Source organism: Micrasema longulum, unplaced genomic scaffold, assembly GCF_059751315.1.
Source record: "Micrasema longulum isolate JH-2025_06_02 unplaced genomic scaffold, ASM5975131v1 h1tg000621l, whole genome shotgun sequence".
Lineage (NCBI taxonomy): Eukaryota > Metazoa > Arthropoda > Insecta > Trichoptera > Brachycentridae > Micrasema > Micrasema longulum.
The window spans coordinates 304,315-330,398 of record NW_028277817.1 but is presented as its reverse complement, the minus strand read 5'-3'; the positions used below and the strand labels follow the sequence as shown (position 1 = coordinate 330,398).

General features: G+C 30.9%; 1 protein-coding gene across 4 annotated transcripts in view; it reads right to left on the bottom strand.

Annotated features, from left to right (window-relative positions):
- Positions 1–14,566: 14,566 nt before the first annotated feature.
- LOC148280063 (uncharacterized) overlaps positions 14,567–26,084 on the bottom strand; it is a 49,084-nt gene continuing 37,566 nt past the window's right edge. For 2 of the 4 annotated variants that reach the window (XM_088228975.1, XM_088228977.1), the window contains 2 exons: positions 23,488–23,590; positions 14,567–15,003 (listed from right to left, as the gene is read on the bottom strand). In XM_088228975.1, the coding sequence (XP_088085101.1) occupies positions 14,977–15,003; positions 23,488–23,590 (130 nt within the window). In that variant the 3' untranslated portion in view covers positions 14,567–14,976. The remainder of the gene's footprint in view (positions 15,004–23,487; positions 23,591–26,084) is intronic. The other 2 variants (XM_088228978.1, XM_088228976.1) reach the window with 2 other exon arrangements.

The window sequence follows — 26,084 nt, the reverse complement described above, 5'->3', positions numbered from 1 at the left end:
ACGTGTTTCTATTATTAATTTATTTTTATTAAAATTTCTTTTAAAAGAACTTAGACCACCATGAAACCTTTTAAAATGAATAGTTTTATCTGTGATGATGATATATTATTTGAAAAAATTGTGTAAAAAATTCTTTAAAAAAAACAAAATCTGTTTGAGACTTCGATTTTGTATATTTTAGCGAAGCATAATCAGTCCGATATGCATTATTCAGGGAGGTATTTGCGAGAGATTGACAGAAAAACTAAATTTAAAAAACGATTCATTAAACCGATCTACGACGCATATCCTCTTAATTGTTTTATTCTTCCTTTTGTAACCCAGTTCCAAACCAGCCACCTCTTCTATGATTTTATCCATTAAATGATCAAACAGGCTCAGACTATCTTCCTGCCTAAAAGGTAAATAGTGTTAGGTTTTAGGACTAAGTCTGCTTATTTTGATAGAACTTTCAATCTTGCAACTTGGCGTATCTTGTTCAATATGAGAATTCTCTATAAAAATGTTAATAAACATAAGGTTAATCAACTTTTGTGGGCCGCAAATTGTTGGAAACATTTCATATGGATTCCCTGTCCAAAGAAATCGTCAGTTCATGCTCTTCGACGACCCCGCTCATAGACTGATTATACGAAAATCAGTACCCCCCGAAGAATACAGACTCCCTTGAGTGACAGTTTTAGTGACATAAATACTACAATTTTACCAGACCTGTCAAAAAAAAACAAAAAATCATCTGCTTAACTTTAACCTATATCTAGTAAATTGTTGGTAGCGAAAATTTTAGTTATAAATATATATGAACATGCAAACCGAAGGAGAGCATAGAAGATTGAGGCAGCACTATACCACACCTTCTCCTTTTGTATATTTTTATTACATTTTCAAATATAATTTTTTTTGTATTGATTATTTTTATCCCTTCTTCTGTATCCATAATAATTGAGAAAATATTTTTTTTGTTCTTACTTCTTTAAATTATTTTAATTTGCCTGGTATTTTATTTAAAGACTGCGATTTATATTATGAATAAATAAAAACCATTACTGGCTTCAACTTCTTTGGATTATTAACAAACAAAAATTCTTTGCATTCGGTAAAGAGATCTTAGATCTTGGTACAAATAAATAAAATAAAAAAATATTTTGCTTCTTTTGAACATTTAATAAGTAAAATTTAAAATCACTATCGTATAAATATGTAGAATACAATGCATCAGAAACTAAAATTAGTTGAACAAATGTTATGCACCACAATGTGATTTAGGTGCCCAAGGCATTTTGTTGGTCAGATATTTCGAATAACTTGTTAATCCTTGAATCAAAAAACGAAATTTAACGTATGTTTTTTATTATGTTTTAAAGGGCAACTTCTTTTTTAATTAAAATAATTACACAAATACAATAAGGAATGCAATTTATTGTTAAAATCTTGTTTCAAAGTAATTAAATCATTAAAATATTTCTGTACAATAAGGAATTGTTTTATTGTTAGAGTTTTCTTTTCAATACATTAATTTATAATTGAAATACTCATTTTCTGTACTTGACAAAGCAAAGCGTTTCTTAATCGTTTTATGTTACATGAAATAAATATCATGACTCAATAATTTTCTTCAAAATGAATTTCTTTGAAAAAGAGTTATTAAAAATCAACAGAAAAAAAAGAATCAGCGTTTATACATGTTATATACAAAGTTGTTGAGGCTTCATTTGACAACTAAGCGTTACAATTTATTCGTGTATTAAAAATAATTCATCTTCATTATTTTAATTTAATTAGTGTTCACAAAGAGTCTCCGGCCTCTCTGTCAGCTTTCAACCCCAAGCAAACCGCATCGGCTCCGCTTAGTAATTATAGTTATAACCGGAAGTGGCTGCGTCCATTTTCTTATTTCTTCATTGTTCACAAGGTCAATCCACCGCACACCAGAAATTATACTTTGCCACCTATTTTTCAAAACCTAATAATTTGCTGTTTTTGGTCATTGTGACGTGGAACAACGATTCGCATTAGTAGAAAATAATAGGTAATAGGAATTGATACTTATATTTTGAAATTCGGCACCTGCGATTACTAGCCGCACTCCCAGCTCTTTTTAAAACCTATCATTTTCCGTTACATAAACTTTCAGATACTTGAAACTCTCGAGCCTTTCTATAACTTGATTTAAAAGAGTCGGGAGATTTTTTGGTATAGAGGCATTAAGTGTTACACAGTACATGGGTTTTCGCAATATTCATTTTTAAACCCATGCATGCGCAGTACCTTTTTAGCCTATCAACAGCACCTCGAAGACACTCTGACAGAATCGTCAATTATAACGGCATCATTAGCATACTCCAGGTTGCTGACTTTTTAGGAAGAAGAAATGAATAATCTTTGATCAAGTGTTATCGAAAACCTTTAAAAAGATTCATGAGAATTATAAAAAAGGAACGGTGCGAGGACGCACCCTTGACGAACTCCGGTGGTGATGGTGACTACAAACCAATATGTTACAACATCGTAGATTTTAATTCGACATTCGCTATTCGAGTGAAAGAGTTTGATAAGCTCGATTAATTTTGCAGGCACCCCATGTTATTCTTCTAGTATCTTCAAAAATGTAGGTAAAAAAAAGAATTTGAGATAAATAAATCACTCAAATACCAACATAATATTAAAATTCCATATAAGTCATGGTCAAAATAGCTTTGTCTTCAAAGGTGTAAAAAATTATAATAAACTTCCAAATAAGCTAGAAACTATTAAAAATAATATATCAATAAATAAATTTAAACTTAATCTAAAGAATTTTTTTGACCGCGTGTAAAAACAACATTAAATTTTAATAAGTATGAACGTATTATTGTTTTATGTTTTTTCTTTATATATCCTAGGTTTTTATTTTTCTTTCTCATGTTCTCGTATTTAAAATTATACAAACTCTTATAAATAAACAACTAGCATATTCTAGCTACTTTTCCCAAAATACGAAGTATGTATATTACGACGTAAATAGCTAAGAAAATTTCTCTTCTGGAAAGAATACAAAGGTTTAAAAATACGTTTTCCCGAAAAATAATACAATTAATGTACCCCGTGTACAGCCCCGAAACATAAATAGCCGAACCCATACAAAATACAATAATGATATTTATTATTTTTTTCCTTTTTGTTCCGGGAAATTACAAAATATTTTCTAATGTTATGCAAATAATGCAATACTTATCACTTAACTTCAGAGAAATAATAATTTTAAGGTTTTAAAAAATTTAATAAAAGTTTTTTTTATGCGATTCAAAAAACATTTAAAAAACAAGTTAAAATACTTTTTTATTTGTTAAAAACTTTGAATATATTGTATAAATCATCATCATAATTTCCTTGCCGCACAAAATGGTGCATAGGGCACTGCATTGGTACACCAATCGAAGTATATCTTGATTATTTTTGTTACATGAAGGTAAGATGATCAGTCTTACGCTTTAGGTACCAGTCTAGGGATTATTCTAGTCTAAAAACAATTTTTTAAATATTTGATGTTAACACCGCGAAGCTGACATAAACAAATTATTTAGTAAATAAAACAGCTTAAATTACCTTAAAAGGGTATTTGTCGAGGAGTGAACGATGTGGGAAAATTTAGAGTGGACTGTATTTTTGGGGAAGAAAGGTTGTGCAACTCCACTTACCTGCTGATGATGAGGCGTGACGTGTGCTGGAACCTGGCTGGTGAAGCTGGGGGTCGTGAGCCTCTGGCATAGTTTGTATGGAGCCGGCGCGGTGGTCTATACGGACGCTGGCACAGCTCACTTGTTTAATGATTTGTTAAGCACTTCACTTGTTTGATGTTAGATTAGCACTAAAAATTTCATGTTGTTTCTGGCACTTCCGTAGAATTATTGTTACATGGAGAACCCTAAGAAAGGGAAAGCGGGTATAGATTTATTTATTTATTGATAGTTGGTCTGAACAGTATTAATTATTTGATTTCTTCACAATACGTTTTTTTAAATTGACTACCGGTGGTCTTATTTACACTATTTATTCGTTTTGGAAAGAAATTTTACAATTTATTTATAAATCATAGAATACAGAATATTTAAGAAATTTTTCAGATCCTGGACCATTTTGTCAGAATTTTTCTTTTTTTTTTTCCTATAATGTTCCATGAGTTTAAATCTTGTCTGTTTCGTGGCCGCGAAGGAAGTTAAGTCCGTGTAATGCTTTGAGCTGCGATACCTGAGGAAGAAAAAATTTTCGTGTGTTGTATTGATGCGCCTCGACACAACATACGAAAGCAATGTAATTCTACCCATACAATATCCATATTAGCGATACGTGCCAGATAGCTCCCCAACGCACAACACAAGAGAACACTGTAATCCTGACTTTGTAGGGACTAAACTACGTTTTTAGTATTTTCGTAATATGCGCGCTTCACAAAGTGATTCATAAATACTGATTTTAATTCGAATTAAAATTCGCTCCTATGTAGTTTAATGCTGTACCTTGTTACTATTTAATATGACATAGTATTTTTTTATTGTAATAAATTATTTATTCAGTGGTAATAATAATAAAAAACTATTTATTACGAACCATATTTGTAAAAAATCACCCCAAGCTCGCTGATAATATTATTTATCTAGGTATTACGACAAAAAACTTCTTACACTCACACTCACATACATTCAATGTTCTTTTCACACTCACATTCAATGTTTTTTGTTTATGAACGAACTTTAGTATAAATTTGTTGCAACAGAGAGAGAAACATTTTTGAGACGGAAATATGGAAGTCTAGGCATTTACAGGGCTTATGACCGACCGGTGATTTTTTTAATTTTTTTTAATTTTTTTTTTATTTAAATCTTAAAGTAGGGCACACATATCATACATATTATTATGTGTGTTCTAATAATAACATTACAAATATATTTAATTTATAAATTGTTTATCACATATGTCTTGACCATTATTTTAAATTTTGATATGAGTTTTTCTTCATAAATATTTTTTTCCATTTCGTAATACTTTTTAATTGCTTGAAATAAAATTGAATTTTGTGACTTTGCCTTTTTCCTAAATGGAAGTCTAATTTTGCTATTTTCTCTAGTATTGTGATCGTGTTCATGCTGGTTCCGATCAATTTTTTTCCAAAATTCTGTTTTTTTATTAGAGTTTATAATTTTATGAACAAATATCATTGTTTTGTAAAATATTCTTTGTTTATATGTTAATAATTTCATTTCATTTACCATCGACTTAACCCTCGTATATCTGTTTTTTTTCAAAATGATTCTAAAGGCTTTATTTTGTAATACAGTTAGTTTATCTATGTTTTCTTTGTTTGATAAAAATAAAATGCTACTACAGTAGTTAACGTGTGGTTCAATAATTGCTTTGTAAATAGTTTTGCAGGAGTCCTTATCAATAAATCTTCTGATCCTTCCCAAAATTGATATTTTTTTGCAATCTTATTTATTACCATCTTAGCGTTTTGGTGAAATGTAAGTTTTGAATCCAACATTACACCTAAATATTTAATTTCAGTGACTTCATTAAGTTTTTCATTTTCTATTACAATTGATGGTGTAATTTCTATTCTTTTGTTTCCTATATTCATATATTTAGTTTTGTTAACATTTAATTTTAATTTATTAATTTTTAGCCACAGTGATACACTATTAAGATCATGATTTAGTCTGTCCATAATTGTTTTATAATTTTCTCCCGATATATATATTAAGGCATCGTCTGCAAAGAGTCTTATTTTTGAATATTTTAATGTTTCGACAATATCATTTATGTATATAATAAACAAAACCGGTCCGAGAACCGATCCTTGTGGTACTCCCAATGAAATTTTGAGGGGCTCGGAAATTTCATCATTCACCTTCGTTATTTGGTATCTATTGCCAAGGTACTCTTCAAACCATTTTATAGTTTTTCCTTTTATTCCTATTTTTTTCAATTTTTTAATAATTATTTCTCGGTCTATTGTTTCGAAGGCTCTTTTAAAATCCAAAAAAACTGCAATTACGAACATGTTCTTATCGGTTTCCTCTTTCCAATCTTCTAAAACCAAGTTAATAGCCATTTCACAAGATTGATTGGTTCGAAATCCACATTGTTCTTTGCATAATACTTCCCATTGTTCCAAAAAATTAACTAACTCATTCTTAACAATATATTCCAATAATTGTTCATATTTTGGAAGGGTGTTTATGGGCCTGTATTCTTCACACTTCACTGAATTTTTTATTTTTGCCATTGGAATGACACATGATGTTTTCCATGATTTCGGGAAGACTCCATGAATTAACGATTAATTAATAATATCCAATAAGTAATTTCCTATGATGGGTAGAGTCTTTTCCAATAATTTAATTGTAATTCCATCTGGACTAGGTTTTGATTTAATTGTTTTAATTATTGCGTAAAGATCTTTTTGTGTTAATTTTTTTAATGTTAATTTGGTTTCCTGTTCTTCATCTAAGTTAAAATTATAATTTATATGTTCTATATTCTCATTTATCTCTTCCACGCTTCTTATAATATCGGCTGGTTTAAGTGGCCACTTTGCACACTGTGTAACATTTACCCTTCTGCCTATGTTTAAACATCCACATTTCCTTAACTCTTCCATCCGTTGACTTTTATGAAGTAAAATCTGACATATTTTTCAAGTGGGTGAAATTTATCCGGTTGAACCAATTCACCTACTAAGCAACGCCTGAAAACAATTTTCCAATTTTCTACTTCATTTTGTTTGTTGCAAATTATTTGTGCCTTGATTTTGTTATATGCAAGGTTTTATCAAATATATTTCTCTTAAGGTTATATTCAGTTGACTTTAACATTTTTCACCTTGGATAACAATAATAAAAATCAAAGCAGAATCAGAATAAACAAAATAACTCTAGAAATATTAAATTAACAAATAATAAAAAATATATAAAGTCGTAAAAGTTGAACACAAAATAACAAAAGGAGCTAGATACACCATTAAATAACTTAGCCTGCTTGATCGTCCCTGTAATGATTCGAACAGTCTCTCGTGTATCATTACAGTTTAGATGCTCAGCTAGGTTATTTTTCGCAGCAATCCGAGTGTTTACTTTGCATTCCAGCTCCCATCTCGGTGCATCGAACATTGGACAGTATATTAAAAGATGTTCTACAGTCTGCTTAGTGATACCATCGTACGGACAGCAACTATCGTCTTGCAGCCCAAAGCTACTTCTTATTTTACCAGTAAGTAAATTTAACAATGTCTTAAGTTTGTCCAAATGTTTGCAGACTGGCTGGATTTCCTCCAGTAACTTCTTAGAGAGGTAATGCAGCCAGTCTGCAAACATTCGGACAAACTTAAAACATTGTTTTGGTATGACAAAATCTCTTTATTGTTACATCGGACAGAGGGTTGTGTACATGTCCCTAGAACCAGTACTAAATAATATTGAAACAAGAAATATATGAATAAGCCAATATAATAAAACAACTAAATAAAACAGTTCTGACAGCCCGTGTGACGAGTGATATGTGATGTTATTTTATTGAATTTTTATTTAAACTATTGGGTTATTATATCAAATATACCCTCATACCAGCACTTTTGCTGATTGGGAATATTTCGTACTTATAAAATATGTAATAAAATGTAATATGTTTAATTGTGCTAGTAGGTTTTAGGTAGGCACCGTTTTTATTTTCTTCCGTTCAAGAAACTGATATTCAACGTATTTTACTTTCTATAAAAACCAAATCTATGGGCAGTGATCAGCTGAGTATGAGATTGATACACTTTATTTTTCCTATTATCTTACCGGTTATTACTAACATTATAAAATTTTCTTTAAATACTGGAGATTTTCCTGAAGCTTGGAAAAAAGCATTTATTATACCACTTCCCAAAATTTCTTTACCAGTTTCTGTCAAAGATTACAGACCTATATCTATTCTTCCAATTTTTTCCAAAGTCATTGAACGAGTTGTATATAATCAGCTAAATAATTATCTATTGTCAAATAATCTTCTTGATCCCAATCAATCAGGTTTTCGTGCGGGCCATAGTACAACTACCGCTTTAATCAAGGTTACAGATGACATTAGATACGCAATGAATAACAAAATGATAACCTTGATAACATTACTCGACTTCAGTAGCGCTTTCAACTCTGTGGATTTCGATCTTTTGTTGGCTAGACTTAAAACACTAAATATGACACAACCGGTTAAATGGTTCGGATCGTATTAACAAGCTAGACAACAGTGCATCAAAACACCAGATCATCAATCGGAATGGGTCGATATTGCCGCTGGAGTACCTCAAGGTGGAGTTTTATCACCATTACTATTTTCCCTGTTTATTAATCCGATTGCAGATTGTCTCAATTGTTCATATCATCTCTATGCAGATAATTTACAATTATACCTTCATTGCAGACCTGAAAACACCAGCAAAGCAATATAATCGATGTCTAAAACACTAAATTGCGTGTCAGCATGGACAAAAGAGTATGGTTTACTAATAAACCCGTCTAAAACACAAATTATGTTTGCAGGTAGTCAAAGATTGCTTAGTAAGCTAGACATACCTTCACTTAATCCTCTTATTGTCAATGGTACCAATATTCAGTACAGGAAATCCGTAAAAAATCTAGGAGTACTAATGGATGAACATCTCTGCTGGCGAGCTCATACTAATGAATTAAGCCGCAAAATATTTTTCAGTCTACACTCACTTAGAAGGTTGCAAAAATTCTTACCCATTAGTACTAAATGCACTCTTGTACAAGCATTACTACTACCCATTCTAGATTACGCTGATGTTTCCATGACTGATTTAAGCTGTGAGCAACTCGATAAACTTGAACGACTTCAGAATACATGCATAAGGTACATTTTTGGTCTTAGGAAATATGACCACATTTCTGATTATCGTAGGCAACTGAAATGGCTCAAAATTAGACAACGGAGAGACTATCACTCCCTCTCACTTCTGTTCAATGTACTTCATAGTCCTAACGCTCCTATATACCTGTGTGAAAAATTTCAACGCTTATCAGTTCATGGTTAACCTCTTCGTTCTCATTCTTAAGGCACTCTCTTAATACCCATACACAATTCCTCTTTCTTCTCTAACTCATATAGTGTCCATGCGGCTCGACTGTGGAATCATCTCCCATCCACCATCAAAGATGTTACTACATTATCTCTGTTTAAATCACGTCTGAAGAAACATCTCCTTTCTCTTCCTTAATCTCTCCTCCTTTCCTTTTTCCTCTTTCCTCTTTCCTCTTTTTTCCTTTTTCCCATTGAGTAATAGTTTCAATTTAAGGTAATTTATAAACAAATACGTTTATTTCTATTTTTATATATCTTTAAATTTTTAATCTTTTTTTTCTATTGAATATGTTCTGTAACTTGAATTATAAAAATAAAACTTTTATTTTATTGGTTGGTTGGAAGAAATTGCCATTTGGCAATAAGCCCGCCAATGTACAAATAACATTATGTACAAAAAGTTAAATAAATAAATAAAAAAAGTAGGCACTCTAAAATATTTTATTCGGTTTAGCCAATAAGGAAATATGTTGCACTAAATTTTAAAAAGCCGCGATAAATCTTTTTATTTATGTTCTTATATGTAATCTTTCAGATGCGTAAAATCATATTTGAGTACATTGGACTGTGTCCAATAATTCCCCCACTCCGGCTTACTTTCGCCGCGCGTATTCGTGAAGTCTTCGGGTAATGTTGATTGATGGGGGAAAAAAAAAACATAACACAAATGTAAGGTAAAAAAAAAGTAATCTGTTAATTTCTCTAAAAATTTATTGTGCACGCGGAAATATTGATTGACATAACAGAGTGGATAAGTAAAGTGTCATTTAATAAGAGTAATTGAATTAATGAACTTTGAACTTAAAATATCAAACAAATTTTGTTTGACATAAAACGGATATTTTTATATCATGTTAAATAATATTTTATGTTTTAATGATAATGTCGTTCAAATGTCCCCCACGGCGTTGTTTAATCCGAGGTCTAATTTTCATTGGTTCTTTTATTAGATGAGCAAAGTGGGGTAAAAAAAAATTCTACCCTGGCAACACTAACGAAATTTTCATTTTGTTTCTTCGACAATCTGACAGATGGAAAAATAATTCAATTTTTAAGTAATGTATTTGTTATATACACATTCATTTGCAAATTACAGATGAAATGTGATTGCATCCTGTTTCTATAAGATGCTAGCAGTATTTCTAAACTTTAAAAGGACACAACACGGCATAGTTGAATTCAAATCAGGAGTTGCGTACTGAGCGACGTCCACAATGAAACTAATTGGTCAAAACGTAAACCTACTCATTTATGAGTAGTTGAGTCGCCTTCTGTTTGATGTGCGTATGTGGTTTCTGGACTATTCTTAGTTCTATGCCTCCGACATTTTCAGTGTTTAAGTGTGTTCCTGATGCATCCCTGTCCCGTACCGTTGACTACCTTCATTAGTGAGAAAATTAGTATAATTTATGTATCCAGCACGGTGAAGCAAAGATAAAAGCCTTTGATATGTAGAATATTTGTGCAAAAATTGGCTAATTCCCCCATTACCTATATCACCAGGAACGTTTTAACAAGGATAAGGTAACTTTAAATAAGGATATCGTAGGTATGAACCTACCTCGTTATTTGTTGACACAATAAACGATCATCAATATTGTTGCATCATATGCACTGCATTTTGTCGTTACCGACTGTATTATATGGGACTCGTTACACATTGTTTATCTTTATGTATATAATTCCTCTGCACGTGTAATGTCACCGAACTCCTCTTAAACGGCATGACCGATTTTTTTGCGGTTTCTAGAGAAATATAGATCTTTGCGCCGTGCGCGTTCGTAGATATTAAAATCCTTAATCTAATATGTAACAAAGAAGTAAGGAGCATAAATGTTTTATTCGTCGATCTACCGGGATTGCATTCGAGGAGAATGCATTTACAAAAAAACGGAAAGATGTTGTTTTTTTGGGAATAAAATTTTTTTTTTGAATGTTTACAAACAACATTTGATTTTTGTGGATCTCAATTAGGTTCTTTCCTGAAATTCATAATAATTTCTACCCATTTATTTATTTTCACTGGATTTTCTGTAATACTAATATAATATTAAATTCAATACAATTTAAAAAATCGTATTTCTACATAAGTACACCCCTTTGTTGGTGAGAAGACCGGAGTTTGACGTTTACAAAAAGAATACCACATTAGAAAAAATATTTATTTTATGTTTTGGAAATCAACCATAATTAGTTACCTACTTAAATTCAATATTTGAATATAAACAACTTTCAGTTTTGGAATGTAATCACAAACAAGTACCTAAGTACCACCATATTAATAAAAAGTCTTTTTCCTTTTATTCGGACAGTTTTTGCACGCTTTCACCAGAAAATCAGGAATTTTTATTATTTTTATTTTTTATATGAATTTAATGTCAAGATCGCGTCAAAACTCAGCTGGCAGTCAGAGAATTTTTTATAAAATTAAATAAGAGTTGGGCATAAGTTGAGTGTCATAATTTTAGAGGGTTCAGGGTAAAACGCAGTTTAACTTTTCTTCATTAACACGTATTCCCATATTTCTCCCCAGATTATGGGACTAGAGCAGTGTTTTTTGCATACTTTTTGATTTGAGCACGACGAAGACTTTTATGTCCGGTTAGGATCGTTAATACAAGTGGAGTTTTACTATAGTTTGATATATTAACAAATTCGGTTTTACTATCGTTTTACTATCAATGTGTTATTTCACCCGTGTTTTTACTCGAGTAAAATGTAACTACAAATGTTTATTCGATTCCGAAACTAAAAAACGGAATATAAAATTTTATTCATTTTTAACACATTGTTACACTGTGGAAAGTGACTTTGCAAACGTCAAAAAAGCAAACAAATTAAACCACGTGACATATTTAAACCCAATAAAATAACATCAGTAAACAGAATCTTATAATAATCATAATAAAGTTTGACGATTTCATATAATAAAAACCTATGAACAATAAAAATATCGTAATATCTTATTTAAAAACAAGAATGACAAGAAAAATTAAAAGACAACAAAAATACAGTAATCAAACAAGCTTTGAAATATTATAATGTAGGCATATAATTCAAACTAGTCCAGATACCGCATACACGCAGCAAACAGAAGGTGACTAAACCACTCTTAAACGACCCATTAGTTTCTTTGTCGACGTCGCGTCGCTCAGTACACAACTCCTGATTTGAATTCAACTTTGCCGTGTTGTGTCGTTTTAAAGTGTAGTCATATTGCTGGGATCAACAAGAAATAGGATGGGATCACATTTTATGTGTAAGTAGTAAATTCATTTGTTAGTCGCAATTGCATTACTCAAAAATTGTATTACTTTTCCACCTATCAGATTATGAAAGAAAACAAAATGGTCATTTTGTTAGTGTTGCATAAAAATAATTGTTGGATAAAAATAACACAAAAAGTACGACAAGATGAATTTTAGAAACCAACACAGCAAAGCATAATTTGCTAATGCATTTTAAAGAGAAATGTTTTTATGACACAAAAGGTCATTTATCTAAATGTAAAACTCTGATGATTAGTCATGTTTTTTAAAGGCAATATTATAAAAAGTTTACTCAACACAGAGAAAATTAAAACTATCGGGTAGACTGTATTGATATGTTCTTATTAAAAAGGTATTTATTATAGGAATAAGGAAATTGGGAAAAAGTTTTACTGAACTCTTTATTTAATAAAAATGGTTGATGTCTTTCTCTCGAAAAGAATTGAAATTTTGGACAGGGCATAAAACTTTAAATTTTTTTCTCTTTTATACAACACTCTTCTTAACCCGGCATCTTGGTATCTTTATGAGAATTAATTTAAGTTTCCAATCATGGACTAGCACCTTGCTCATCTAATAAGAGAACCAAGAAAAATTAGACCTCTCGGATTAAACAACGCCGTGGTGGAAATTCGACCGACATTACTTTAAAACATCAAATATTATTTTACATGACAAAAATATCCATTTGATGTAAAATAAAATTTGTTTTATTTTTTAAGTTCATTATTTCAATAACTGTAAATAATCTGTTGTGTCAATCAATGTTTTCGCGTGTTCAAAAAGATTTTAGAGTAATTAACAAATTGCTTTTTTAAAAATATAATTATCTTACATTTGTGTTATGGTTATATTTTTCGCAATCTGGCAACATAACGCGGCGACTTCATGCATGCGCGCGGCGAAAGTGGGGGGAAGTGGAGGGATTTTCGGAGACAGTCCAATGTTTTCAAATATGATTCTACGTTCCTTCTGGACTATTCTTAATTCTATTAATATAGGTATATAATATTTATTATATTCTTTGTTCATACTATTATTACTAACTTTCACTGAATTATTTTTAAAAAGAAGACAAGGTTTGACTACCACAAAATTGATCGTCCAAGGCTTGGTGGAAAAATACTATAAGATCAATTTTTTATAATGTAATGAAAATAATAAAAAAAACATGACGATCTACAAGTGTATTTATTATACCAGTTTAATTATCTATGCTATCAATACGTTTAGGTAATCGAGTGTGTAAAAGATCGATAATGTTTTGTGTTTGTCTAAATTTTTGTAGACAAGGACTGGATTCAACCCCTTAGTGAGCTGTTAATATTAGTATATTACAACAGAGATGAAGAACATGTCAGAGAATATTACAGTCCCTTAACTTCACAAACATAAACAGATGGAAGAATTGAGGGAATATAGATGTTCAAATATGAGCGGGATGGTAAATGTTTCACAGTATGTAAAGTGGTTACTTAAACCAGCCAATGACAGGTCATAAGCCCTTTAGATGTCAAGACTTCTATATTGCTCTCCTCTAACGTGTTTTTCATCTCTATTGGAATATGTGTTAAATAAATTGTTTTTTGCAATAATAAGGAAGTTCTGTAGTTTAAATTTTTTTTTTTTTTAAATAGACTATTAAACTAAGCCAACAAAAATAAAAAAAAAACAAAATATGTATCAAATTATCAGCGCAATGATTTTTTTAAAGTTTAGTATTTCTGAAATTACTTCGCGTGTGAGGTCTCAAGTTCTCTTCCGCTTCTTCTTGGTCAGTTCTGCCGATTGGTCTATGGACTAACCGTAATCCGGAAATCTCCCACAACTCATTGTTGGTTGATTTATATGAACACGTGACGTCGCTCAAAGAAGTTCGTTTTTATTAAAATATTTTTTTATGCATTTTCAAGAATATTTGCCAACAATTTGATGCTCTAATTTTTACAATTTTTATTTCCAATTTCCCGTAGGGCTGAATTTCATCGATTTTTTTGAACCTGAGGTTTGAATAAATAATAGTATTTTGTGAATAATATGCATGCGTGTTTTTCGTTGAGAGGAAATTTTTGTATATTAATTTTCATAAATCGTTTCCTAAATAAAGATGTTTCTATTAAAAAAATAATGGCTTGATAATAAAATAAAATATTTCTACATTAGGTGTGAATAAAACAAAATAAGTGTCAAGATTATTTAATAACAAGCGTACATACATACATAATAGGTAGTTTTACATTTAGTTAATATTAAATATAATAGTTACATCTCACAGTAAGGTAATTTAGGTCGAACAAATATAATTTAAATTAGATAATGTACATTGAAAGTGAAATGTTAAACCCAGCCAAGATCTTTAACATTACACTTTATATTATTTGTTAAATCGGCATTCACATTATGAAATAACTAAATAAAATGTATTTAACGCTTGGTTTTTAATGATTTATTTGAATTCTTTATTCTAAAATAATGTAGGTCTCTCGCGAAGCAGATGGATTACGAATATAATTAATTTTTAAACACGTATAACGAAAAAATGGTTCAAAATGATTTAACCACAAAAAATAACATGTGTTTTTATATTTATTTAGGGCGTTCCAACGTTGTTATCCTTCTGAAACAAACAAAAAAATACAATTATTCGCAAAACAAAAATACAAATCAAAACATTACCCTTTTTTCCCGTACTTCCTACGCAGAGATGAATGAACGACGCACCACCATCCTTACATACAAACAGCATTTCCTTTACATGAAAGCTGGGTTCACACGAGGACAATACAACATAAATAACAATATCACGGCCTCAACAACGCAGGATAGGACAATGGGACAATACAACATTTTAGCGATGGTTTACACGTGTAGTGCTGCAAAAATGAATACGCGACGAGGTGCGTTTCGAGCGAGTTTGCAAAAAGCATTATTTCTTTTACTAAGATGTGTTGGAAATGTTGAAGAACGAATTTAATAGTAAAAAATGCGCACGAATGACGCGCAAGCGTCCAGTAAGTGAATATTGTCCTCGGACTTATTATTGTCCTCGAAATGCTGGTCTCACGAGGACACAATGTCTAATGCCGGGACAGGACAGTCTTGAATAGTATAAAGAGTATGAATAGTGTATTCAAAGTACTGAATATTATTCAACAGTGTATATTGAGAACGGTAGTGGTTACACACATAAATAGAGACATTTACCCAAGCGTCAACCACAACCTTAATACAAGATACTCTAATAGGGATCTGATACTAAGTGAAGGGGTCAACACTGTTCTGGCATCGAGACAACACTATTACGTAGGAAAAAAGGTCCACAACCTTTTGCCAGAATCGTGGAAAGACGGGAGTGTTGTCAAGTTACGGAAGGTGTTGACCTCGCTCTTTCATGACATTGGTCGTAGGGAGTCAGAAAAGTTGATACATGCCACGGATTGGAGAATCTTACTGGATGTCAAAAATAAAATATAAAAAATAAGGAATAATTTAAAAAAAATATATTTATAGATGACAACCATGAAGTTTCACATAAAAAAAATGTCTATGTTTTTATGAATGTATGTATGTGTATGCGCATGGGTGTATGTACGTGTGTGTGTATGTACATGTGTATATATGTGTATATATATATATATTTATATGTGTGTATATATGTGTATATATATATATATTTATATGTGTGAATATATGTGTATGTCTGTATGTATATGAATCAAAATGTGTATCCGAATAAGTTTATATTTTGTTTGTCTGTGCTCTATATAAATTTTTTAACTATTATAATATATTAAAATGTAATTGCCTAGCTTGGAACGAGGTATGTACCCTTGTTAGCTGGGCAAAGTAAACATGGAATTTTATTTTGATAAAGAGTGTGAATAAATAAATAAATAAAGCAGGGGCGTGAGGTGGGGTTTTTGATTTGGAAAGCAATTAATATGTACGTAATTGGTACATCATATTATACACTGCCCTTAAGAAATTCAAGGCAAACTAAATACAATATTCATATGATCAGAAAATAAACAATAATTTTACATATCGCTGGCCCAAAGCAACAGAGAGATATTCTAAGATAATAGGGCATTGGGGTGTGAAAAAGGTCTGAGTGAATTAAATTATTTAAAATAGATTACGAATATTATATTTTCACATATGTTAACTATCAAACTTTAGTATTGTAGTATTTGAAAACATTAATTTATTTAATTTATTAACAAATCAGCATAGGTATCACGGAATCGAAAATTTTCGGGTATATCTCACTGCTGCTTTGGGCTAGCGATATCAAGTAATGAATTGTAATAACAAATCAACAAACTTCACTATATCTAAATAGGTGCGAAGGTTTTCACGGTCACTGTTATCAATATTATGTATCTTTTTTGGGTAATACAGTGTATGTTGGATTTGATCCGACGTTTCGGCTACCATTGCAGGAGCCATCTTCAGGGAAAACTGTGTGTTTTATAAAGAAATGTATGTGTTTATGTACTAGTAATTTGTACCGTGTCACAGTCAGCAGTAGGCACATTTCTAGTTTTGTAGGTAAGAATAATTATGTTTATGTACTAGTAATTTGTACTGTGTCGCAGCCGGCAGTAGGCACATATCTATTCGTTTTTGTCATATGTAGTGCTGGGAACCATGTTGAATTTAATTTAAGCCCGTCGTCATTGTTTATATTATCTGGATGTCTGTGTATTTCAATTGCCTCTTTTATTATTCGTGCACTATAATTACTAGGTTTATGTAGAATTTTTGGTTCAAAGGCGAAAAAATGTCCTGTGTCTATAAAGTGTTCCGCTATTGCGGATTTTTCCGGTATATAGAAAACCAACACATACGAATCGATACTTACACGCTGATTCACATCATCATCCAGCCCAAAAACGAGGATTAATAAATACACTTCTAACAAGAGCGACTCGAATATGCGAAGATTCCGAAAAGGGCGAAGAGTTCAACAAAATTTCACATGCATTGGAGCATAATGGATATAAGAAGAAACAAATTGACAACATTATTAAATCGCAAGGGACAAAGAAAAACAAGGAAGAAGATATTACCAGAGGGACTGCATACCTGCCATATGTACATAATGTAACTGACAGGATAGCCAAAGTGCTGAAGAAACAAAATATTGCAACAACGTTTGGGACTGTGGGAAAAATAAAAGACCATTTAGTAAACCCAAAAGATAAAAATCCTCTAGAAACTGAAGCCGTGTACAAACTAAGTTGCCAAGGATGTGATAAAGTGTATATTGGACAAACAGGGCGCACAGCAAAGAAAAGAATTGACGAACACAAAAGAGCGTGTAAACTTGGGCATCCAGAAAAATCCGCAATAGCGGAACACTTTATAGACACAGGACATTTTTTCGCCTTTGAACCAAAAATTCTACATAAACCTAGTAATTATAGTGCACGAATAATAAAAGAGGCAATTGAAATACACAGACATCCAGATAATATAAACAATGACGACGGGCTTAAATTAAATTCAACATGGTTCCCAGCACTACATATGACAAAAACGAATAGATATGTGCCTACTGCCGGCTGCGACACAGTACAAATTACTAGTACATAAACATAATTATTCTTTCCTACAAAACTAGAAATGTGCCTACTGCTGACTGTGACACGGTACAAATTACTAGTACATAAACACATACATTTCTTTTTAAAACACACAGTTTTCCCTGAAGATGGCTCCTGCAATGGTAGCCGAAACGTCGGATCAAATCCAACATACACGGTACTACCCAAAAAAGATACATAATATTGTTCACTATATCTATCTATATATTTAAAAGGCAATGTTCGTATATGTGCCCTCGATACACAAAATAAGTCATAGGATAAATTCCTGGGATCATTCAAGCAGAACCAATATCAAAATGATGCAGGATTTACAGTATTCCATTATTAAGAAAAGTGTCAGTAGAATTATACAAAACTGAGAGATATCAAAAGCCTTTTTTATAGACAAAACACTATCACTTGAAGGAATATTGTATTTATATCTGCGTCATTTTATAGGGACTTGAATAAGTTATATCTGTTTCTCGATAACCTTTTAACGTCGGATACGGCCATACGGCCAACTTCATCGCGAACCTCACCATTCGGCTAGAAATGACAAAGTTGTCGCTAGCGGCAATACTTTCAATGACGTGTTTTTTATTTTTTTTTAAATATCAAGCATTTATTTTTTAACGAAAACCAACAAAAAAAACTTATTTAAGTCCTTAATAATATTTGAAAAATATGTCAAACTCATAATCTTAACTATGTGATGAACTAGTGATCCCTTAAATAAGAAATAAATATTCGTAAAAAATACATCTTTAAATAAATTATGTTGTACCTTTATTAATTCATTTTTAATTTAATTCTAACTGACCTTAGATTTAATATTAGATGAAATTGCAGAGATTTAGGAATTGGCTTCTCAATTAAGAGTTTTTATATTAAATGAGTATATAATAATACGTTTAAAGTTGATGTTGATTGTGTGCTTTTGTAATACATATTTATTTTTGAAATTATCAAATTTTAAAGATAGTCTTACTGTTTTTTACTTTGACAGTAGTGTCGATGTAAAGATATTTATTTTTAACAGTTAGATAAGGGGTTGTGCAGCATCCATTTTAAAGCCTCTCATACTTTCACAGAAATATTATTGAGAATAATATTCCGGCGCCCTTCAACCTTACCGTCAGAACAGTTCGATACATGAAGGTGCTGGATATGAGACAACTGTACCTAAAAGAAGCACTTACACACTTCTGGTCGAACAAAAAGGAGAGATCTCAGCAAAATGTTCGTAAGAGGTTTTTCCAGAGCACAAATTATGTCACACTTAAAATCCGTACGACTTTTGCTCTGAGACATCTCGTCTTTATCGCACCGAGAGTGTTTAATATTTTGAAAGAGCGTATTATGCTCTCAAGGACAAAAATCATTTTTAAGAAAGGAGTTAAGGACTGGATTTTCCTAAGTGAGAGGGATTTCAGTAGGAAACTCCTTGATAATTTTTGGAATGTTTGAGTTTGCGGTTTACCATATTGATGTGCCTATTTAGTTTTTTTTTAAATATTGTTATGTTTCTGATCCTGTATGATTTTTGTGATGATATACTCATGTGTCTACTTATTACTCGTCCCAACTCAACACAGGACTTTTCTTCCCATGGAGTTGGGACTTATGTCTCAAAAAATATGGAAAAAAACCTAAAAGTAAATAACTAGGAAAAAAAAGTTTACTTAGGTAAATCTTCACTAACAAGCCACAAAAGGTGGCTTCGTGGGATTTTCGTACTTACAAGAATAAACATCATTACGTATCTTATATCATCATCTGTAATACTTAATAAAAAAAGATTTAAAAAAGATTTTTAAAAACCAAGGTTTTCCAAGAAAAATATCAGGTAACAAAAATGTGCCAATGAGAGAAGACAGTTGTTGAGATTTCGTTATTGTTTTGAATCAAGTAAAATGAAACCTGTTTATTTAGAGCCTTGTGTTCTTTATTACGGGCAAATATGGCTTTCTTGGGAGATATGAGGTTTTTCTGAATACAATTTTGTAACCGTATTCACGACATTTACGTTAACAATTTTACTGATAGACGTCTTTGTTCTGTTTAAAAATAATATTTTCCGACATGTATGTATCTTGTGACTAAACACAATTAAAAGGGACAAAAATCTCAAGCTGTTTTTTGTCCAGGTGGATAAAGAATACAGTTGTGTGAGTAAGATAGAACCAGAACCCAGGAAAAGTGTTTTTGACTCGAAGGATGCTCTTATGGAGTGGAGATTAGTCCGCCTACTTATGTATTGGTTCGCATTTGCCTACCATTCTTGAGGTCGTGAAATATTAAAGTTGAATATCGTTAAATTAATTAAAAGTACTGACATATAAGCAAATAATATTTTACATTATGGTGGTATTTGTGTATAATGTTATTAATTCTAAAAAAAGCACAGAATTTTGAAAAAATAATTATCAAAGTCAACATGAACATGATTATAATATCAAAGAAAATGTACTTCCATTTAGAAAAATGGCGAAGTCGTATTTTTTTTGTATAAAGCAGTAAGGAAATATGACCACATTTATGATTATTGTAAGCAACTGAATCGGCTCAAAATTAGACAGCGGAGAGACTATCACTTCCTCTAACTTCTGTTCAATGCACTTCATAGTCCTAACGCTCTTATATACCTGCGTGAAAAATTTCAATGCTTATCAGTTCATGGTTTGCCTCTTCGTTCTTATTCTCAAGGCACTCTCCTAATACCCACGTGGATGGGTAATAATAATTGTGGAATTCATCTTTCTTCTCTAACTCATATAGTGTCCATGCGGCTCGACTGTGGAATCATCTCCCATCCAACATCAAAGATGTTACTACATTATTTCTGTTTAAATCACGTCTAAAAAAACATTTTCTTTTTCTTCCTTAATCTCTCTTCCTTTTCTTTTTCTTCTTTTTCCGTTTTTCCCATTGAGTAATTGTTTTGATTTCAGGCAATTTATAAACAAATAAGTTTATTTCAATTTTTTATATCTTTAGCTTTTTAATCTTTTATTTCTATTGAATATGTTCTGTAACTTGAATTATAAAAATAAAACTTTTATTTTATTGGTTGGTTGGAAGAAATTGCCATTTGGCAATTAGCCTGCCAACGTACAAATAAAATTATGGACAAAAAGAAAAGTAAATAAATAAATAAAAACATGTGACATCGGAAAAAACGTTTATGAAGAAAAAAAAAACATAATTCAAATCGGATAAAATAAATAAAACAACTTTGTTTTTAACCACTAATTTCATATATTTTTCCACCGACCGGTTTCAAAGCAAACGAGCTTCTTCGTCAAAGTTTACGTAGCTTATAAATTATTTCCTATTTAATTTTATCTATTTTTGCTTAATACTACACGTGGAGCTAATAAATCAAGTCTTTTTATTCCTGAAAGGGTTAAAATAAAAGGTTAAAAACAAAGTTGTTTTTTTTATAATATAATGAATAACCACAAAATTAGAGCTAAAAATTTAAACTTTATATTCAAACTGAATGTTTAAAAATGTGTGTTAAACAACTTATAAATTAAATATATGTGCATTGTTATTGTAAGAGCGCACATAAATTATGTGCACCCTTTTTCAAAATTCCAAATAAAATAAATATGAATTTTTAGAGCTCAAGAATTGTTAAAATTGCAATATTTCATTGTCTTGGACTGGCACCTGAAACGTGAGATTAATAGTTTATCAATGCTGTGTCCTATGCACCATCAAGGGGGATGATGATGATGAATATCTAAAAAAACTAAGGAAATAACTTTGATGGATGTCTCAAATGAGATGAAATAATTATTGGGGAATGCGAAAATTATGGTAGGTATTAACAGTGCTTTATACCTGTCATTGGCTTGTTTAAGTGATTTTGCTTAAATGTCAATGAAAGGTGATAACAACCTTGTAAATGCCTTGACTTTCATGTTTCCTTCTCGTTTTTTTTTAATTCACAAAATACACAATTTTATGATAGAGCACAATTACATTTTTTTATATCCCGACTTGTTAGAAAATTCCGTGTTAAGTCGGGACTCTTCTATATATAAATCAAAAAACATTTATAAACACGTAAAACAATATGCAAAATAATCAAAACAATATACAAAATAATAATAGAAAAATATAAATAATACAAATTTACACATGTCAAGAAATGGAATGCAGAAATGTTATGTAATAATACATGGCAATATGTTATTAAAAATTTGTAGTTATTTTATAATTCAATTCGGTAATTAATTGATAGTAAAAATAAATACAAAATAATCGAATAAAGTGATAATGGTAACACATCTACATCTGTATATGGAAGAATGTTCTCCATCTACATTGCAAAAAAACAATTTATTTTTATTAAACCCTTTCCATACTGTGCCAAAAACGTCCTCACGTTACGGTGCTGTGAAGTCATTAAACATGCAAAATGGAGATATTAAAAATCGGAAAAATTAAATAATATTTTTTAAAAACTTATTAATAAAAAACATGAAAAAACTATAAGCTGACGCTCGCAGCGCGAGCGAGGGACCGCCTTTAACGAAAGTCGGAAAATTACTGACTTTCGACGTCTGGCAGTCTAGTGTGTTAGTTTTTCTTATTGGCCTGCGTGACGCGTAAACTTATGTCTCTCGCTCGCAAATATACCCGTAGCATCGAACGTGAGACGTAAAAAGTGTGTAAGACAATCGATGTTCGGTACTATTTCACTGCATACGCGACTTGCGACTCAATTATTGTATTGCTGGTTTATCTCCGAGTTTTGATATTAAATAATCTTTGCCAAATAAGTATTTATTATTTTTTAATGAATTCTTTTAACCGACACGTAAATGTGTAACAAAGGAATACCGAAAATTTTAACTCAGTATTTATTATATTTATTCAGGTTGCTTAGTAAATTCCGGTACGTGTAAATAGTACTTTAGGTTATTATACATGTTTTTATGCGATGCGTTCAGTTGTAAATATTCAATATTAATGCCAACAACTCAATAGACGACAAGTTATCACTAAATAGAAAAAGATATAGAAAACTGACTTATGAATATCCAATGGAGTCCATTATGATCCGTATTTGTTGAGCACTTCAATGGGGTGTATGGTTTTAAAGAGCACAATACGTGATGATAAATCTTCAAGATGAAGTTCATCTTTAAGCACAAGTCAGAGAGAGAACCAAAAATTATCAAGTCCTAAAGATCTTTTTCGGACGGTACCATATCGACCAAGCAAAAACGATGCGTGCTATCTCTTGGCGAAGGATTCAACTACAAATTTAATTTAAATTCAATTCAATGTACAGTCAATAAATTGATTTAATTTATTCCTTCCTGACAGGGAAAATCATCGCGTAAATTGAACCGCTGCCGCTGGCCACAACACAAATATTGAAATTATTATTTATGGAATGTTTTAGCTGCATATCGCTGGAAAGAGTGGGTTAAAAAAAGTTTGAGCACGAGAACTCGTCAGTTTTAGGTTAAAAATAAAAGTGTTCTTACGAGTGTTTGCAAAAAGTTGGCTTTCTCAGATCTGGTATCATCCGTGTAGAAGACATCCAAAGGACTTCTGTCTTCAATCACTGGGTCTTCAACATTTTCTAACCTAAAACAAAATAAAACATGAATGGTTAATGATAACCTTCAAACGAGACAGATTTTTTTATGCAATTACAACAATATTACATTAATTACAACAATAATAGGTAGCAGTTATTCCTTCCGTACAAAAGTTTAAAAGTAAAGTTAGTAAAAACATATTTAAATCAATTGCAACAGAGAAGGAAAACATTATTTTATAGAGAAAGGAATATGGAAGTCTAGATATTTACAAGGCTTATGACATGTCATTGGCTGGTTTAAGTGGCGACTTTAATCACTGTGTAATATTCACCATTTTGCCCATGTTAAAACATCCACTTTTAGTCAACTCTTACATCTGTTGATTTTTGTGAAGTAAAAGAACTGAAAGAGGAGATTCAGCCAGTCTGCAGGCTTTTGGACATACTCAAACATTGTTAATAAAAACATGTTTAAAAAGATACAATAGAAGAATTTTTATGTTTTTTTTATTATATATTTTTGTATTATTTAATTAAGTACTCAATCTTATTTTGCATATTATTTATTACTTCTATTTACTACAGTGAGTTTCTAGAAACCATATCTCAATTATCATTTCAATTAAGTTTTTTTATCTATATTCTTTTTCTATTGATTTCAATGATTTTTTTTTTTTTTTTTTAATGCAACTTTGTTTTTCTATTATATTATTATTTTGTTGATTTAAATGATACTATTATTTTGTAGAAATCTAAATTTGTAAAATTTATATTTTAATATTTGTATTCGATTTCTTTTTAAAATTTTATTCTTTGGAATTTTATTATTTATTACTTATACTCTGTTTTTCTGGATTATTATTACATTGCATCACATATCATTTTATTTGAATCTAATTAATTTAACTACGTATTTTTTTTGTCATTTATTATGGCTTCACACGGGCACAGCCTAAAAAGCCTCAATAAATTCACTTATATTTAAACGAGTGTAATTTTGAATGAATAAATAAAAAAGTACATTGAAAAGTATGCAATTTAGTTCTAACAAAGTGTAAATTAATGATTGAATGGGACTGATTTATAAACTTTGTATAAAGTTACGCCTAGGCATAGTTAGTTGTAAAATATGGATGGGAATAAAATCCTTATAACAGTGGTAGAATAAGTATGGTATTTCCATCCTTATTCTATCACTATGCCTTGGCGTAATTTTATAATAGGTGTTTAAATAAGATCCAATAAATAATACCAAAATAAAAAAATAGAACGTATTTATTTAAACACATATCATATAAAAAAACTGCATTCATTAATATAATTAAATAGTAAAGGAGTAAAAAATTAAACATTGTTTTTGCTAACATGGTTTTTTTGGGTGATACCGTGTGTGTTGGATTTATTCCGACGTTTAGGTTACCATTGCAGGAGCCATCTTCAGGATAAATTGTGTGGTCTGTGCTGGTAGCCTAAACGTCGGAACAAATCTAAAAAAATGATAACAGTGACTGTGAAAAACTTCGCACCTATTGTTTTTGCTGATAACTTTATTTTTTTTACAATTTTAATAAAGCAGGCAAATGAATAAACATATGAAGTTTAATTAATTGTATTTAAGATATAATTGCACTAATGAAAGATAACTGAGTATAATTTGTTTGAAAATATTTGATTTTTAATCTGTAATTCCTAAATAATGTTTTTCCTAGTCAGCACCTGTTTTATACTGTAAAGGTAAACCGATAAGACCAAAGTACGAACCGCGGTTGGTATTCTGAGCGCTTTCTAGGGGGTAAACAACGCGTTGCAAGCACGTAATTATTTTATTTATTTTTTATGCTTGATCTGGAAGTTGGACACACATAAAAAATATTCTTATGTATGTTCTAATAATTTTGTTCATACTGGTATACATAATTTAATGGTCAACTGTTTATCACATATACCCTAACCTTATATTAGGTATTAGGACCGTGTTTTAGTTGGATCCTACTCTACCCCAACTTGATTCCCATTTTCTAATAGTGAGCTATTTACAACTCGTTGAAAATGGCCCTCAAAATGAAATATTTGAGCAAATCATAAAAACGCAAATATTTCTTTTAAAAAAAAAAAAAAAATTATTCCCGAAATTCTATATTTTTACGTGCTAGTAACGCTTTCTCTACCCGAGGGTCTCAAGAGACAGCGTTCATAATCGCACTGCTGGTGCTGGCGATTCCATTAACAAATGAAAAGAAGTGGATTAAAACCATAAATATTATTGACTTTTTATTTGTAACTATCTCATCACGTATAACGACAGTTGAAAATATTACATTTTAAAGAAAGGAATATGAAAGGCTAGGCGTTTACAGGCTCAGGATCTGTAATTGGTTGCTTAAAGTGTCCACATTAAACACATGTGTAACATTCACCATTGTGCCTATGTGTTCACAATCATATGCTCCGATTCCTCCTTTTTGTGCTGTAAAGAGCCCTAGCTTCCACTTCCTAAAGTGAAAACTAATATTTTTCTATAAACAATTTGAGCAAACA